General features: G+C 38.2%; 1 protein-coding gene across 1 annotated transcript in view; it reads right to left on the bottom strand.

Moving 5' to 3' along the window:
* Positions 1 to 5,032: 5,032 nt before the first annotated feature.
* Positions 5,033 to 18,627, bottom strand: part of LOC132405405 (uncharacterized protein KIAA0232-like) — a 51,739-nt gene continuing 38,144 nt past the window's right edge. The window contains exons 4-6 of the mRNA XM_059990173.1: positions 18,534 to 18,624; positions 6,101 to 6,177; positions 5,033 to 5,406 (exon numbers count right to left, since the gene is read on the bottom strand). Of these exons, the coding sequence (XP_059846156.1) occupies positions 5,317 to 5,406; positions 6,101 to 6,177; positions 18,534 to 18,624 (258 nt within the window). The 3' untranslated portion in view covers positions 5,033 to 5,316. The remainder of the gene's footprint in view (positions 5,407 to 6,100; positions 6,178 to 18,533; positions 18,625 to 18,627) is intronic.

Raw genomic sequence — 18,627 nt, 5'->3', positions numbered from 1 at the left:
AACACAAAATGCTGGCAGAACTCAGCAAGCCAGACAGCATCTATGGGAGGAGGTAGTGACGTTTCGGGCCGAAACCCTTCATCAGGAGTGATGTAACATGGGATGGTCGAGGGGGGATAAGAAATGGGGGGAGGGATGAAGTAGAGAGCTGGAAAGTGATAGGCTGAGAGGAAATGGGCCAGGGGGAAAAAGCGAGAGAAAGAGAACCAGGCTAAAATTATAGATAGGGATGGGGTAAGGGGGTGCAGGGGTATCAACAGAGGTCTGTGAGTTGGATGTTCATGCCAGCAGGTAGGAGGCTACCTTTCAAAGTTAGCTTTTCACTCATGAGATCTTGTATTTATCAGTATACTTTCTCTTTGAGCTCTTATTTATTTTAACATTTTATTAGAAGAATGATCCTTGCCATTTTCTATTAGTCTCTGATTAACTGGATGCCATTTTTGACATGATTGGAATATTTGACTTCATATTCTAAAGCTGTTTCTTTTTCCCTGTAGGAATAGTTAATGTGAGTTTTCTACAACTGGCTATTGATGCTACTTTTAAAACCAAACCAATTTTTCCAGTAATTTGAGAAGTTAAAAAATTTGAAGTTGCGAGAGGAGCATATAAAACTTGTATTCTTTGATATGATTTCTGAAATTAGTTATGTTATGATTTGGTTTAAATCATAATGCCAACAGCAGTGTAGTTTTAAACAAACTTGATACTGTTCCTGGAACTAAAAAGCAAATTAAAATTTATGGCTGGAAATCTAAAAATCTTTCTCTCCAACATGCTTTGCAAACACGTAAAATAAGCCCTCCATAGAATCATTTAAAGTAATGGTAAAACAGGAGAAATAATCAGTTACCCAAACTTTGTAGCAACTTGCCCTGCTAATATGATGAACTAGATACCACTTTGATCTGCTCCGGGGATTTGGATCTATGGACTCATGTTGGTTTGGAATGTTGTTGTTGATTGCTGCTGTTGTTTGCATGGCTTGTTTAGATGGTTTTTTCTCTTTCTCTGTGGGCACTGGAGGTTGGTCTTATTTTTTAAAAAAAAATATTTTTTAATTTTCTAAAAATTGCATTCTTTTGAGTTCCTTGCTTTGCAACTGCCTGTTAAGCAAACAAATCTCAAGGGTGTATAATTTATACATTCTTTGAAAATAAACACACTCTGAATCTTGAATTTTCTATCATTTAGCTTTAGGTTCAAATTTTTGCAGGGCACTTGGAGTAATGCACTAGAACTTATCTACTCAAACAAACTATTGACTTCTTTAGAATCTACTTGCAGTTACCATATCTTAGTATTTTAGACTGATCTTTGAACTGATTACTCATGGCTTTGAAATGTGTGCGGGCCAATGACGGGAGGTGCTTTTCCTTCTTATGTGCCCAAGAGGAGGGATTTTGTGGGCTTTTGTTTGGAAGAGGATGGCAGAATGGGGAGGCTGTGACTGCAGCACTGAGCGAACTTGGAATGGAGTTGGGAGTTGTCAACAACCAGGGGAAATCAATGGAGAACAAACAGACAGGAAAACAGTGAGCTCCAACGTGCGCATTAGACTTTCATAAAAATGGGTCCTTTTTCTTTACTAACCATATAGTCAAATTAAGAATTATAAAGCTCCATCGTTTAATTGCATATTGTGTACTGTTTGTTATTTCATGGTACTGATTTGTAACCAGGGAACACAACTCGCAGCATCCACCCAAACAAGATTTCTCAAGTTTGGTCAGGCTGGAGGCTGTCTCCACCTAGATTAACACAGCTGGCCGAACCTGAGGGTCACACATAAAATTGGCTTATCCTAATGTAGGAACTCAGCACTTTAATGTATCAGCCAACTGGGGTTCATCATTGCATCAAAAGGTATGAGGATTATGCTTAAACCATGAACATCAGATTCTGGATGGGTAGGGCATATCAGAGGTTCTGATGGTATGAAATAGTTTTATGTGCACGCAGGAAGGTAACAGTAGGGGTGCTCTTCCACTAACTCCTAAAGAATAAGTTCAACATTGATGAATTTGAATCAACTCATATGAATATCTGGCTGCTTTTATTTTTAGTGACTGAATGCTTCAACCTGTCCAACAAAATTTTTTAGTGATGTATCCCAAAATTAAAAAAAGGAGCCAAATAGGTTTAAAAGTCAGATTTAGTAAATGCTGGAAACTTCTGTGAACATCTCTCCAAAAACAATTAGAATTGTAATCAAAATGTTACTTGAAAGGGAGAAAAGCAAGCTGTGAGTGTGCTGTCACATGACATGATTGGTCTATTTAGAAAGTATACAGGATGTGCTTGTACCTTTCAGCCTGTTTTGGTAATTGGAACATACAAGCTGAAACTCACAGGGTTCACTGAAAAAAATATACCATTGTGATATTTAACAAAAAACAAGTGCTGGGGTATTAATTGTTGATTCCTGCAGGCACTAGGGTGCTGGATGATTAGCTTTACTCAAATGAAAAAAATCTTTTATCAATTTCAACCCTGAATAAAGTAATTATAAATTATGCACCCAGATTTTGGTTGTTTTAGAATTGCCAGCAGAAAGTGGAAGGACCAGGATTGAGCTAATAATTATTATGTTATAAATACTTACGAACATCAACTGTAATGAAACTGGTTGCTATTAAAAACAAGGCTTACCAAACATTAGTTAACACTGATTTTATTTTGTTATGCAAAATGTTTGACAATGAAATCCAAGTAAAAATGCATTTAATAAAAATTCCACAGAATACAATCAGCACATCCTAAGAAGATATAAAATCAAACACAGGCATTTGTATGTGTATAACCATCACTTTAATGGATGATGCATTTAATGGACAATCTTCTGTGGCACTAAATTACAAAACTAAAAATTCAGAAAATAACTTGGCAAATAGTTCTTTAGTCAGAGCATTGAAAAGCAGCTAGAAGTTAAGGAATTTTCTGTATAAGTAACTTGCTTTCTGTAGAATTGTTTCTATATACTTACACTGCTTTCCTGAGCTAGGATCAGCTCTGCGTTCAAAAACATTCTGCCATTATTTACCAGCATCTATCTACAACCTTTAGTTACAGTTCTGCCAATATCACACTTAAGCAGAATTAGTAAATGCAGATTTCTTGATTTTCCTTCCAAGGTCTTAAGATTTCACTCAGATTTTTAAAGAAAATCTGCATCCTGATGTCTTTAATCAATGTAATCATAAAATTGGTCAGTGATGAAACCTAATATAAATAGAAATGCAAATCAACTTCCACCACATAATTTTATAAAGTACATTGTTAACTACTTTTTAATCATTAAAAGTATTTGAAAACTTCACTACCACTTAATCTTAGCACAGCCCCGTTGTGTAAATAAATAACAGCTGGCAATATTACATTAAAAGTGATAATATTAAATAGAAATTTACCCTAACCAGACAGGCTCTCTGTTCAAACTTGGCGTTGTGCTGAACTATCTGACCCTGACCTCTGTGAGGTGGCAGTACAAGTGCTCCAATTGGACTCTGCACCTCAGCAGACCTAGAAGGTGAGAAGAGGGAAAATAGGTCATCTTGCCACTGAGACTGGAAAGTGCATGTGTGTGCCAGTTAGGCCACCAATGGATTCAGCTGCAAAGTCCTCTATGTTAAAAAGTCCAATGACATCATCAAGACAGCTGAAGCTCTGAATGAATGAAGTGACAGAAGTTTGTCAGGACTTGATGAAATATATAAAATGTGAATCACCAGCATGAGTCAGGGGAAGCCAAGTCCCTCCCCCACACCCACATAGTTTCCCACAACAGCAATAACATGCATTTATTTGTATAAAGTATTTACGAAAAATTTAAAAAAATAAAAAGGCACTAAGAAATTGTCACTGAATATGGTTCAATGAAAAAAGAAACTTTTTACAATTTGAACCATACAGAATTACTAGCTTATATGTGGATGATAAGGGTCCTTAGGCATGAAGCTATAAGCCTATATTTTCTTCCCTGATGGAAGACAAATAAGCACCATTAAAGGATATTAAGGAATACAAGTATGGGCACTTGTTTCAATCACATACTATCAGGTTAGCAAAATTATAACCTGAATATTTAACCTAAGTAGGAAGATATTGTATAACACATGCCAAATAATTTAAGCAGTTTAACATTTTGCTACAAACTTTATTGGAAACTCACAATGTGGCAACTTTGCCAAATAATGTCTAATAGGCATGGGTATCAAGTACTGCACTTACGCAATTGCCAATTCTTCTCATACATTTAATGCCAATGGATTACAAAGGTAGGATAATGTGAAGTTTCCAAGTTCAATTTAGTTTAGGTTCATGGCTTAATTAAGCACAGCTACAATAAAAGTTAACATACTGTATGTGTCACTACATTATCAAGTATATTTATCCATGTACCACTCAGCTACTGAACACAGTATAAAAATATATTACTCAAATATAACCTAGATGAAAATGACAAAATGACAGAACACATCTAAAAATACTAATACAAAGTAAATCTTTTAAGATTTACATTTTAGAACCAGCAAATGACTAAAGGATTAAAATAGCTTTTTATTAATTCACTCTTTAGTACTTTTAGAAGTATAAAATGAACAAAATACATGATGCTGCAGCATGTAGGTTTTTGCGCAAGTGTGAAATATTTATAAATCACAATTTCAACAAGCTAGAATAACTACAGGATGTCTTGTATAAATGAAAACACCTGTAATGCACTGAGAATTGAGAGGCATTCTGCATGTTTCTTTTAAGTATATTTAAAGCATCTTGTGGTGCAACTGTTAAGTTAAAATATATCTGATAATTAATGTAATTCTTGGACTGCAAATTTATTACAAATATCCTTACCAAGAAGCCCAATTTACTTCTCATAAATATACGCAACTAACTGTACCAGCAATTTAAACTTTTAAGTCCTTTGCTGGCACTAATAAATAAAATCATATTTTGCCAGAACCTCATCTCCTTAAGTTGACATCGAATTTTTAAGTTGTAGTATGTATTTTACTTTAGTTGTGAGAAAGCTTTTTGAATAGAAAAAACCACTCTGGACGGACCAAACAATCACAAGTACTGCATGCAGCAAAGTGAACTGTCCTATTTTTTTCCCATTCAGTGATAGATATCACACTATTTAGAACTGCATCATTTACAGATTCAGTACGAAACCACAGAAACCCTGAACAATACAAGGTGTTTCTTTGACCTCAATAGGCAGCCCCTTTAATGGAAGCTGTTCTTTCTGCTGGGGAAAAAGATAAACCAAATTATAATATAACTATCCAGAGTTCTTCTAATGTAGCCCTATGTTTTACAGTCTTTCACACTTCTGAAGAACTTCTGATCTGTTTTTGGATCCTCTGGGTTAACATCTGTTTCATTACATCTTGTAAGCTGGAAGAAAATACAAAACTGTAAATGTTTCAATTGTACTTCCAAAAGGAGATATGTACAATTTCTCAATTAATGTTTTAAAATGTGCCAAAGTATCAGTTTTAGAAGGCAAGCCTTGGATCATATACTTGTGCAATGTAGCATTCAGTCCATTAAGTCTGTGCCCAACTAAGTTGAAGCAATGGGCTTGTTTCACTAAACAGCACTTCAGGTTTTGAGCAAATCCACGCACATTAAACATGTTACAATTCTTAGCTGAAGTTAATGCTCAGCAAACAAGTGAGAGGCTATTTCTTTGTACTCCACAGAACAAATGCAATGACAGAATTTCAGTTTCCTCTCAAATGAGAAGCAGGCATTGAATACATTCTAGATATTCAATGTGGAGTATTGGTATTACAAATTCTAGACATACGAAAATTAAAGCCAAAGAGGACTACGACAATTTCTAAGAAACTATGCCACTGAGAGGACTACTTCTGTTTAAAAACTGTGCAATTTACACATTGCACATGCATCTGTTCATCTCTCTTTAGAGGATTATGCAAGAAATTACATTTTTGAGGGGTGTTTGTCATTGAATGCTATATCTTAATAATTCTACTGCTTCAACAAATGATGGCCCACGGTGAGGTTTATTTCTTAAGCATAGAATCACTGAAAGCAGAAAGCTTTCAAAAATCTTTGGTCTTACCATTTCTTTGTGTTCTTCATGTAGCGAGGACTCAACGTCGATTGAAGCTGCAGTAATACTGGAATTTCTGCAGCAATCTGAATTGAAAGAAAACATCAGTGAGCGTAATGTACTTCTTTCTCCTCTGGTAAACTTTCTCCTTCTTGCAGATATTAATCTTTGCTAAAGTTGCAAAGGTCATTATCTACCCAAGACTTATGCAGCAAAAATAAAAGTTTCTTGTGTGAACTACACACTGAATACCAATAAATTGAGAACTGAAGCACTCTATTTAACTCCGAAATACAGCAGGACATTTTTCCTTAAAGGGGTCTGAAGCTAGCAGCCTTGCAGCTTTTTCCTTCAATTTGGGTCCACTGACCACAATGTCATTAGTTTCAATATAATTATGAAGAGCGATAGGTCTGGACCCAGGGTTGAGATTTTTGATTGGAGAAAGGCTAACTTTGAGGAGATGCGAAAGGATTTAGAAGGAGTGGATTGGGACAACTTGTTTTATGGAAAGGATGTAATAGAGAAATGGAGGTCATTTAAAGGTGAAATTTTGAGGGTACAGAATCTTTATGTTCCTGTTAGGTTGAAAGGAAAAGTTAAAAGTTTGAGAGAGCCAAAGGGATATTGGAAACTTGGTTCGGAAAAAGAGAGATATCTACAATAAATATAGGCAGCATGGAATAAATGATATGCTCAAGGAATATAAAGAATGTAAAAAGAATCCTAAAGAAATTAGAAAAGCTAAAAGATAGAAGGTTGCTTTGGCAAGTAAGAAGAAAATAAATCCAATGGGTTTCTACAGTTATATTAATAGCAAAAGGATAGTGAGGGATAAAATTGGTCCCTTAGAGAATCAGAGTGGACAGCTATGTGTGGAGCCAAAAGAGATAGGGGAAGATTTTGAACAATTTCTTTTCTTCGATATTCACTAAGGAGAAGGATATTGAATTGTGTAAGGGAAACAAGTAGGGAAGTTATGGAAACTATGATAATTGAAGAGGAAGTACTGGCACTTTTAAGGAATATAAAAGTAGATAAATCTCTGGTTCCTGACAGATATATTCCAAATGTCATTAGAAACAGGGATGGTGCTGGAGGATTGGCATATTGCTCATGTGGTTCCATTGTTTAAAAAGGGTTCTAAGAATAAACCTAGCAATTATAGGCCTGTAAGTTTGACAAGAGTGGTGGGTAAATTAATGGAAAGTATTCTTAGAGATGGTATATATGATTATCTGGATATACAGGGTCTGATTAGAAACAGTCAACATGGATTTATGCATGGAAGGTCATGTTTGACAAATCTTACTGAATTTTTTTTAAAGAGGTTACTAGGAAATTTTGCAAGGGTAAAGCAGTGGATGTTGTCTACATGGACTTCAGTAAGGCCTTTGACAAGGTTCCACACAGAAGGTTAGTTAGGAAGGTTCAATCGTTAGGTATTAATATTGAAGTAGTAAAATGGATTCAACAGTGGCTGGATGGGAGATGCCAGAGAGTAGTGGATAGCTATATGTCAGGTTGGAGGTTGGTGACTAGTGGTGTGCCTCAGGGATCTGTACTGGGTCCAATGTTGTTTGTCATATACATTAATGATCTGGATAATGGGGTGGTAAATTGGATTAATAAGTATGTAGATGATACTAAGATAGGTGGCGCTGTGGATAATGAAGTAGGTTTTCAAAGCTTGCAGAGAGATTTAGGCCAGTTAGAAGAGTGGGCTGAAAGATGGCAGATGGAGTTTAATGCTGAAAAGTGTGAGGTGCTACATTTTGGTAGGACTAATCAAAATAGGACATACATGGTAAATGGTAGGGCATTGAAGAATGCAGTAGAACAGAGTGATCTAGGAATAATGGTGCATAATTCCCTGAAGGTGGAATCTCATGTGGATAGGGTGGTCAAGAATGCTTATGGTATGCCAGCCTTTATAAATCAGAGCATTGAGTATAGAAGTTGGGATGTAATGTAAAAATTGTACAAGGCATTGGTGAGGCCAAATTTGGAGTATTGTGTACAGATCTGGTCACTGAATTATAGGAAAGATGTCAATAAAATAGAGTACAGAGAAGGTTTACTAGAATGTTACCTGGGTTTCAGCACCTAAATTACAGAGAAAGGTTGAACAAGTTAGGTCTTTATTCTTTGGAGCGTAGAAGGTTGAGGAGGGACTTGATAGAGGTAATTAAAATTACAAGAGGGATCGATAGAGTTGACGTGGATAGACTTTTTCCATTGAGAGTAGGGGAGATTCAAACAAGAGGACATGAGTGAGAGTTAGGAGGCAAAAGTTTAGGGGTAACACGAGGGGGAACTTCTTTACTCAGAGAGTGGTAGCTGTGTGGAATGAGCTTCTAGTAGAAGTGGTAGAGGCAGGTTCAATATTATCATTTAAAGTAAAATTGGATAGGTATACGGACATGAAAGGAATGGAGGGTTATGGGCTGAGTGCAGGTCGGTGGGACTAAGTGAGAGTAAGTGTTTGGCACGGACTAGAAAGGCTGAGATTGCTTGTTTCCGTGCTGTAATTGTTATATGGTTAGTAGCAGCAACTCATGCATTTCTCAGCTGAGATTACACAATTCAATAAATAAGCCTAAATCTGAGTCAGACATGTCTTATGTAGAATCAATTGATCTGCAATGACTTCAAATGCTACTAGGGTTAACCATGGACTGAAAAACAATGACTTAGTTGATAACAGTACATTCTGAATTGGAAGGTGCAATTTTAGTCATTCATTTATCTGACCTCATAATGCAAGATGTGAAATAAATTTTTCTACAGTAGCTGAAGATAGTTGTTTCCCAAGAACCTGGCCAGTATTTCATACGTAGACAATACAAATGGTTACTCATCTCATTTGCTTTTTGTGGAAGATGATGCATTAAAAATCACCCGCTGTGTACACTCAGTGGTCATTTTTATTAGGTATACCTGCTTGTTAATGCAAAGATCCAACCAGCCAATCATGTGGCAGCAACTCAATGCTTAAAAGCATGCTGACATAGGCAAGAGGTTCAGTTATTGTTCAGGCCAAACATCAGATTGGGGGAAGAAATTTGATTTTGACTGTGGAATGATTGTTGGTGCCAGACAGCATGATTTGAGTATCTCAAAACCCACTGTTCTCCTAGAATTTTCACACAAGCAGTCTCTAGAGTTTACAGAGAAAGGTGCATAAAACAAAAAGAGATCCAGTGAAAAGTTATTAATGAGAAGTCAGAGGAGAATGGCCAGACGGGTTCAAGCTGACAGGAAGGCAACACACTTTACAATACTGGTGTGCAGATGAGCATCTCTAAACACACAAGTTGAACCTCAAAATGAATGGGTTACAGCAGCAGAAGACTACACACACTCAGGAGCCACTTTATTAGGCACAGCAGGTACGAAATAAAGTGGCCACTGAGTGTTTGTTTATACTGCAAATATGACTATACTTCAGAAATAACTCACCAGGTGTGAAGATATTTAAACTAAGGCTCTGGTACCCCTTTCAATGAATACATATGTATCTGTAGTTAAAACTAGCAATGCAACTGGCATCTTTATATGATGTACTCCTTCTCCCCACAAGAGAGCTTTTTCCTATCACCTCCAGCACTGGCCTACTGAGTTAGTAAAACATTCTTTTGTACTGTCCTGGGTAAGATTTCTATTGCTTTGCTGCGAGGTACTTCTACTTCAGCTAAAGATAAGAAAGCCATGCTGTACAACTTAGGAATGTGGTGTCAGTCTTGGTATGTGCTATAACTCTGCCCGGTGGAACATCGGGGGGAGTGCTGGGAAGGCACAGTTTTCTGAAGGACAGCAGTCTGGCTTCAGGTGTGTTTTTTTTTGCGGTGGGAGCTGCAGAGCAGGGCACAAGATGCTGCAGAATGCCGTTCAAAGGAGAGTCCCTGTTGTAAGAATTACTTTGTGCAGATGAATAGGTCCAAGGAGGGAAGGCCAATACTCCTCAGAGAGCCAGTTTGTTCGAGATGGTCTTTAAGGGAAATTTGGACTGTGGCAGGTGCCTTCACACAGACCATGGGGCAGCACACAAGTAAAACAATACACCCGACTACTCCAGAAATAGGCTCCAACATTTATGTGCCTTTGAACAGGATTAGCGGGAATGGGCCCTTTCATTTTTCTTTTTTTCCCCCTGTAACTTTAAATTTGGTAAATATATTTCTTTGTAATTTTTATACTGGTGTAGGATATATTATTTTTCTGGTGAACACTATTAGAGTGATGGAGGATACTCCTTTCAAAGAGAAGTCTAGATGGTTAGCACCAGTGGAGGTTGAAGATGTTCAGCAGCATCTGTTGAAACAGAAGGAAGTTGGAAATATCACGGAGTCAAGATGGTGATGAAAAGATAGTGGTGGTGAAGAAGAATGATGGGAATGTACAAATGTGTGTTTATCATCAAACACTTAACAGGAATATGGTCCCACAGCAATATACTGTTTCACAAATCAAGGATGCTCTGTCAGCCTGAGTGGAGCAAAATGTTTCAGTTGGGTGAGAGAAGATACAACAATGAACTGACCTACTGTATATAATGATAATGGCAAAGTTGGATGCCACGGATCATTGTGTTGGTGCTGTCTGCTTATGGTTTCAGCCACAGAGTCAGAACACTGATGTCAATGCATTGTCACGAAGTGCAGGACATGGACGGAGAGTGGGAGGACGTTCCTGCCTCTGGTGTTAAAGCAATGTGCCAGCTTTCCACAGTGGGGAAATTTGGGCCAAGGCCATGTCCTGATAAAGCAGTGGATGAACTGTGTGACAAGGCATAGCTCAAATGCCACCTATGAATTTGTTGATGATAAAACCATGCTGATGATGAATTTCAGATTGAGACGGAAGACCCGACAGGAGTGAGATGTACTAGTTGAGTGGTGTCGTAGCAACAAGCTTGCACTCAATGTCAGAATTTTACAAATAAATGGGATCCAGGGCAAGACAGTAAATGGATTCATGGTAGGAGTCAGAAGCTGGCTATGGAGGGTAGCTTTTCAGATAGGAAACCTGTAACCAATAGTGCAGCACAGTGGTCAGTGCTGAGACCGTTATTTTTTGTTATACAGGTAGACCCTGAGTTACAAACACCCGACTTACGGACAACTCGTACTTACGAACCAAGGAAGGAGAACACCGTCCGCCATTTTAAGTCATTGCCGTCGCCACTGTGTTGAGTGGTTAACTTTGTATTTGGCTTAAAAGTTTCTTAGTAAGATTCAACCTGACCGCCCCCCCACCCCCCCACCACCACCGTTCCGGTCGGCTGGTGGCGCAGTGAGATCTGGAGAACGTAGGTTCCCAAGTTCGGTCCAGGGAGAGACCGCACCCGTGCTGGGTTGATGTCAATCCAGTGACTCAGTGACTCCTGTACCATCTGTGCCGGGTTGATGTCGAGCTCGCAACTCGACCTTGTAAAAACAGGTCACCTCCAGTTTAAATTCCCACGTGGAATATTGTGGAGGTTCAAATATCCAAACCCAGCACAGCCCCCACTTGTCCCATTTAGCCTGTCTCAGTGCGGTGGTCCTTAGGACCCAGCGGACTTCCGGAGCCAGTGGAGCTGGGGACCCGCTGCCTGCAATGTTTCTGTTCCACTGACAGGAAGCAATTGCGATTGAAAATAAAGTGGAAATAATAAAGTGTTTGGAAAGAGGTGAAACACCATTGGTCATTGGAAAATCGTTAGGCTATAGTCAGTCAACGATCGGAACAATTTTAAAGGATAACGGATAAAGTGAGAATAATGGAGTATCTGAAAGGCCCTGCCCTGATGAAAGCTACAATTATTACTAAGCAACGCAGTGGTTTAATTATCGGAATACATATGTTTCTTAAGCGTTTTATATGCATAGAAAGGTAAAATATATACTGTATACCAAGACGAACATTTGACTAACTGACGCTAAATAATACCGGATGTAAGTTGTTCCAACTTACGTACAAATCCGACTTAAAGAAGGACTCGGGAACGGAACTCGTACATAACCCAGGGACTGCCTGTATACATTAATAACTTGGAAGAGAATACAGGTGGCAATGATTTAATGTTTACAAAATTAGCTTATGAAGGACAGTGATGAAATCTGTCTAGGTTACAAGGTGTAGATAAACTGGAGAGGTGAGCAAAGGAATGGCAGATGGAATTTAACTTGGACAAGGAATGTATTTTTGGGAGAGAAACTAGACCAAGATATGAAGTGAATGGCAGAGCTCTGGCGAATGTTATTGAACAATGATAAATTGGGGTACATACTAGTCAATAGTTTCCTGTCAAGTGGACAGAGTAGCAAAAAAGATGTACAGTATTACACTCAAAATGCTAGAGGAAATCAGCAGACAGCATCAATGGAAGAGACTAATTTTATGTTTTGGGCCAAGACCCTTCATCAGGAATAGAGCTCCTCCAACATTTTCTGTGTTTTACTTTGATTTCCAGCATCTGCAGATGCTGAAGGTGTATGGTATGCTTGCATTCAGCAGCTGAAGCATGAAGTACAGTAATCAGAATATCATATACACTTTGAGTAGTGCGTGTAATTTTGGTCACCGCACTATAGAAAAGATGTGATTAAACTTGAGAGGGTGCTATAATAAGATTCACAAGAATATGGTCTCGGGGGGGGGGGGGGGGCTTGAGTTATAAGAAAACAGGATAGGCTTGGACAGTTTCCCTGGAGCGAAGGAGGCTAAGGGGTGACCTTATAGAGGTTTATAAAATTAAAATGGGCAAAGGTGGGTAGAAAGGAAGTCTTCTTTCCAGGGCGGGGGAAGCCTAAAAACTAAAAGGCATAGATTTAAGATGAGAAGGGAAGTACTTAAAGGAAATCTCAAGGGCAAATTTTTCAGAGAGTAGTGTTTTTATTGACCGTTGCTGCAGGAGATGGTAGAGACAGATCCAATTATAATGTTTCAGACATTTTGACAAGAAAGGTTTAGATTAAATGGACCAAATGCAGGCAAGGTGGGACGAGCATAGATGGACCACTTGGTCAACAAGGACGTTAGGGTGAAGGGGATGTTTCTGGGCTAGAGAACTCTATACATCTATTACCTTTCACTACTGCCACTCCATCCAACTGAAACCTGAGCTGAGTATCTCAAGAAGGGTAGTCCCGTTACTAGAGCAGTTCATTTTCTTGGAAAAGTTAGGAGCAACCTGTATATGATTTGCATTGAATCTGGCATTAATACTGAGTGGAAATTCTGATGCTGGGATAATATTTTTTCAGCACCAGTAAATTCCAAGAAATGTACATCAGAATAAATTTATTTGGAAATTGAAACTTGACTATTGTGTAGCAGGTCCCTACAGATTTACATTATGACCACTGCTCTTATTATTTATGTACTTCAGATAAATAATATTACCGTTTGCCTGTGAATGAAGCAGTATTAGCAATGTAGTAAATAGTGAACAGGATAGGGGCAGACTTCAGGATGACACAAAATGGCGAACTGAGCAAGCATCTGGAATTAATGCACATAAATATGAGCTACTTGGGGGAAGGTAAAGCAAGCTAATTTGTTCAGTGTGGTAAAGGAAACTGATATAAAGGAAGCAGAGTCATAGAACATTACAGCACAGAAACAGATCCGGCCCATCTAGTCTGTGCCAAATTAATATTCTGCCATGTCCCATGGACCTGCATCTGGACTATAGCCCTCCCAACCATGTTCTTATCCAAACTTCTCTTAACCTGGATCCACCAGTTCCACTGGTAGCTCATTTTACTCTCACCACTCTGAGTCGTGAAGTCCCCCGTCATGTTTCCCTTAAACATTTAACCTTTCACTCTTACTGATTACCTCTAGTTCTTCTCTCACCCAACTTCAGTGGAAAAGCTTGCTTGGATTTAACTGATCAATACCCCTTATTATTTTATCTATCTCTCAAATCTCCAATCATTCTTCTATGCTCCAGTGAAATAAATTCATAACCTTTGCAAACCTTTCCCTTTAACTCAAGTCCTGGCAACAATCTTCTAAATTTTCTCTGTACTCTTTCAATCTTACTGATATCTCTTCTGTAGTTAAGGGACTAGAACTGCATCAAAAACTCCAAAGTAACTTCACCAATGTCTTATACAACTTCAACATAGTATCTCAACTCCTGCACTCAATACTTTTATTTATGAGGGCCAAAGTCCCAAAAGCTCTCTTTACAATCCTATCTACCTGTGACCCACTTTCAAGGTTTTATGGATCTGTATTTCCAGATCCCTGTTCTGCTGCACTCCTTAGTGTCCTACCATTCACCATGTAAGACGTACCTGTCCCCCCCCCCCCCCCACCAAAGTGCCAACACCTCACATTTGTCTGCATTGAATTTCATCTTCCTTTTCTCTGCCTATTTTTCCAGGTGGCCCAGATCCCACTGCAAACTTTGATAGACTTCCTCATTTTCCACTATGCCTCCAATCTTGACATCATCTACAAATTTGCTGATCTAGTTTACCATATTATCATCCAGAATGTTGATACACTAGATGACAACAACAGACCCAGTGCTGATCCCTGCGGTACACCACTAGAGACAGGCCTGAAGTCAAGAGATGCAACCATCTACCATCACTCTCTGGCTTCTCCCACAAATCCAATTTTGAATCCAATTTACTATGTCATCTTGAATTTCAATTTAATGAACCTTCTTGACCAACATCCTACGTGGGACGTTGTCAAAGGTCTTGCTAAAATCTGTGTAGACTACATCCATTGACCTTCCTTCATCAACTTTCCTGGTAATCTCCTTGCAGAACTCAATTAAGATTGGTTAGACACAAAAGCAATCATGTTTATAGTTTTAATAATGGCAGAACAATTTAGTAAGGAAGCTAAGAATTTGGGATACTTTGGGCACTAAATACAAAAACAAAGTTGTGATAAATTTTAACAAATGTCTGATTAGTAATTTGCTGAAGAAATCAGTTATGCCTCAGAAAGGTTGTCATGGTCTAGGCGAGGATACAGGAGGAATGAGAGACTGATGCTATTCTCAGAGCAGAGATTCTTAAAGAAAGATTAGATGGAGGTTTTCAAAATTATGAGGTTTTCTTAGAATGAATATTTTTTTCCTGTACAAGTGATCACAGATTTATAATAATTGACAAAGCACAGGCAGTTTTAATTTTAAACAGAGGATTGTTAAGTTCTGGAATGGACTAAAAAGGTGATAGAATCTGATCCCAACAAGAACTTTCAAAACGTGACTGGTCAGGGAGGAATTTGTAGACTTATGGAGGAGAAACATGAGTGTGGGAAACTTTAGCTAACACTTTCAAAGGGCAAAGAGGCACAGTAAGATGACAGAGTTGTTGTGTTGTTAGCTTCCTATGAGCCAGTAGCATTGAATGGTACCATGTTATGTCAATGGATACTCTGAATCTTGATAGTATGGTTAGATTTCTTGGGCTTAAGTATCTTATTTAAAATGTCCCTATGAATGGATTTTTGTGAACTATGTAGTCGTACTGCACAGAAACACATCCTTCTGCCCAAATGGTCTAGAGTGATTAAGATTCCCAACTAAGCTAATCCCATTTACCCAGTCAAGTTAACAAATTCTTCTATCATATTAATACAAAAAGGTGGAGCAGCAGCTATACTTCATTAGAAATTTGAGGAGATTTGGTATGTCACCAAAGATTTTTAAACAAATTTCTAGATTTACTGTAGAGAACATTCTAACTAGTTGCATCACCATCTGGTATGGAGCGGCCACTGGACAGGATTGGAAAAAGCCGCAGAGGGTTTTAAACTCAACCAGTTACTTCATAGGCACTAGCCTCTCCAGCATAGAAAATATCTTCAAAAGATGGTATCCATCATTGAGGACCCCATCACACAGGACATACTCTTTTATTACTGCCATCAGAGAGGATGAACATGTACCTAAGGACACACACTAAATGATTTAGGACAGTTTCTTCCCCTCTGCCATCAAATTTGTGAATGGACAATGAACCAACTCATGAACACTACCTCACTATTTTTGCTCTCTTCCACACTCATTTAATTTTTTTTAAAAATGCACTCAGTGGCTACTGTATTAGGTACACCAGTTCATTAATGCAAATGCCTAGTCTATCATGTGGCAGCATGTCAATGCACAAAATCATGCATACGTGGTCGAGAGTCAGTTACGGTCAGTTATTGTTCACAGAAAACATCAGAATGGGAAAAAATGTGATACAAGTCACTTTGACTGTGGAATAATTGTTTGTGCCAGGCATGAATATCTCAGAAACTGTGGATGTTCAGGGATTTTCATGCACAAGTCTTGAGTTTACAGAGAATAGTATAAAAAACAAAAAAAAAAAGAAAATCCAGTGAGCAGCAGTTATGCGGGTGACAAGACCTTGTTAATGACAGTCGTCAGAGGAGAATGGCCAGACTGGTTCAAGCTGACAGGAAGCTGACAGAATTTCAAATAACCATGTGTGACAACAATGGTGGCCATTTTATTAGGTACATAAGGTACCTAATAAAATGACCATTGTGTGTATATTTCTTATTGTAACCTGTTGTAGCGATGTGCTACACACAGCACTGAAATAACGACACGCAGTCGGTAAGTCGTTTCGAGACTAGTTTATTCAAACTTCACGGCACTGGCATTTAATCCCTAGCGCCCGCCCTCTACGGGCGGAAATGACATCAGAGGTGCATTACCAAAGTCTCTCCCCGCGCACTGGCTACTTGTGAGCCGGTTCGCCTGCGCAGAAAGTGGGTCGCCACACTGCAATTCTTTTTTAAGCATTGCACTGTTGCTGCAAAACAACAATTTACGTGACATAGGTCAACAATACAAAAGCTGATTCTGAACAATAGGGCTAATACAAGAGGACATAATTTTAAGGTGACTGAAATAAATTATTGGGGGGGGTGGATATCAGAAATAGTTTTTATTTTACACAGACTGGTAGTGCATGTAGCACATTGCTGGGGTGTGATGGTTTGGACAGATATATTAGGGAGATTTAAGAGACCCTTAGATAGGCACATGGATGAAATGGAGGGCTATGTGGAGGAAAGCGTTATGATTGGTGATATCTTTGGCATAGATTAACCCTAGAGTAAGTTAAAAGGATAGCATAACATCATGGGCTGAAGTGTTTCTACTATACTGTTCTATGTTCCTGATGGGTTTAACTGACAATGATCAACTATAATTGGTTTGTAAAAATTAAAATAAAAACAGTGCTGATATTCTGCATGAAACAGCTTATTCTCACAGATTCATACAGTACAGGAAGCAGCCACTGGCCAGTCTTGGCTGTGTCAGTGAACAAACAAAAAAAAATTCAGATCATTATCTCTGTAGGTAGTCAAATACTTTTTAAAAAACCTTACTACTCCTAGTTACTGTCAATGTCCTGCCACAGGAAGCTCTCATCACATCATATCTCAAACATATTCACCGAATCAACCTCTGCTCCAAGAACTTTTCTAAGAAAATTACTACCACACTCTACACCTAACTGAAATCATTTAACCTTGATACTGCTCTACTAAATCAGTAGCATCTTTTAACTAAGGCCTTAAATCACAAATATGGGTAATATTTCATTTACAGCATGTTTTGTAAAAGTTTAGTAACTGCTTTGTAGATGGGGCCCTAAGTGATATATGATCTTTAGAAATAAAGTTTTGCAACTTAACCTTTCACAAAGAAGCTTTAGAGTGGGTGCAGAGGCAATTCAAATGGTGAGCATGTCATGTAAGTGAGCTAGGGCTTTGCTCTTTAGAGCAAAGGAGGATGAAAGTTGACTTCACAGAGGTGTACAAGGTGCTAAGAGGCACAGATCGAGTGGAACGCCAGACACATTTTTCCCAGCTAATGTGCGAAGGGTATGATTTTAAGGAAATTATAGGGGGCATGTCAAAGGCAAGTAATTTTTTTTTAAAATACAGAGTGGTGGGTGTGTGGAACACACTGCCAGTAGTGCTGATAGAATCAGATACATTAGGGATATTTAAGATGGATGATAGAAAATTGGAAGGCTATGTGAGAGGAAAGGGTTAGAATGATCTTAGATTAAAAGATTACACAACATTGTGGACCAAAAGGGCCTGTAACTATGCTATAATGTTCAATGTTAAAGTCATATACTACAAAATCTCTGGTTCTTGCAGGCTTTTTAAAATGGTGCCAGTTATTTTCTATTGTGGGTCTATAATTTGTATAATTTTACATTAAACACTAGCTGTTGAAAATCTAGACTTTCTCTGATCTGTTTATCTGTAGTCTATCAACATTCTTCACCTGGCATTTTTTTTTGCATTCCCAAGTTTCAATTTAATTTCAATTATAATCAGTTATAATGAGTTGGTAATTATTGATGTACCAGAAATCTTGTGCATTTAATCATCAAATGTGTTATATTCAAAAATGAATAGACTAACCTGCCAAGTTACCACTAACCTGTATTTTTTGTAGAAAGGTGGTCTTCAAGAAGTGGGCAACAGTTTTCTCTGAGATATTCCTTGTGTTTTTCTGATTCAGGTGAAGAAACCTA

Source organism: Hypanus sabinus, chromosome 15 (assembly GCF_030144855.1).
Source record: "Hypanus sabinus isolate sHypSab1 chromosome 15, sHypSab1.hap1, whole genome shotgun sequence".
Classification (NCBI taxonomy): Eukaryota; Metazoa; Chordata; class Chondrichthyes; order Myliobatiformes; family Dasyatidae; genus Hypanus; species Hypanus sabinus.
Note: the sequence above shows the minus strand (reverse complement) of the source record. Positions and strands in the feature narration are given on the sequence as shown.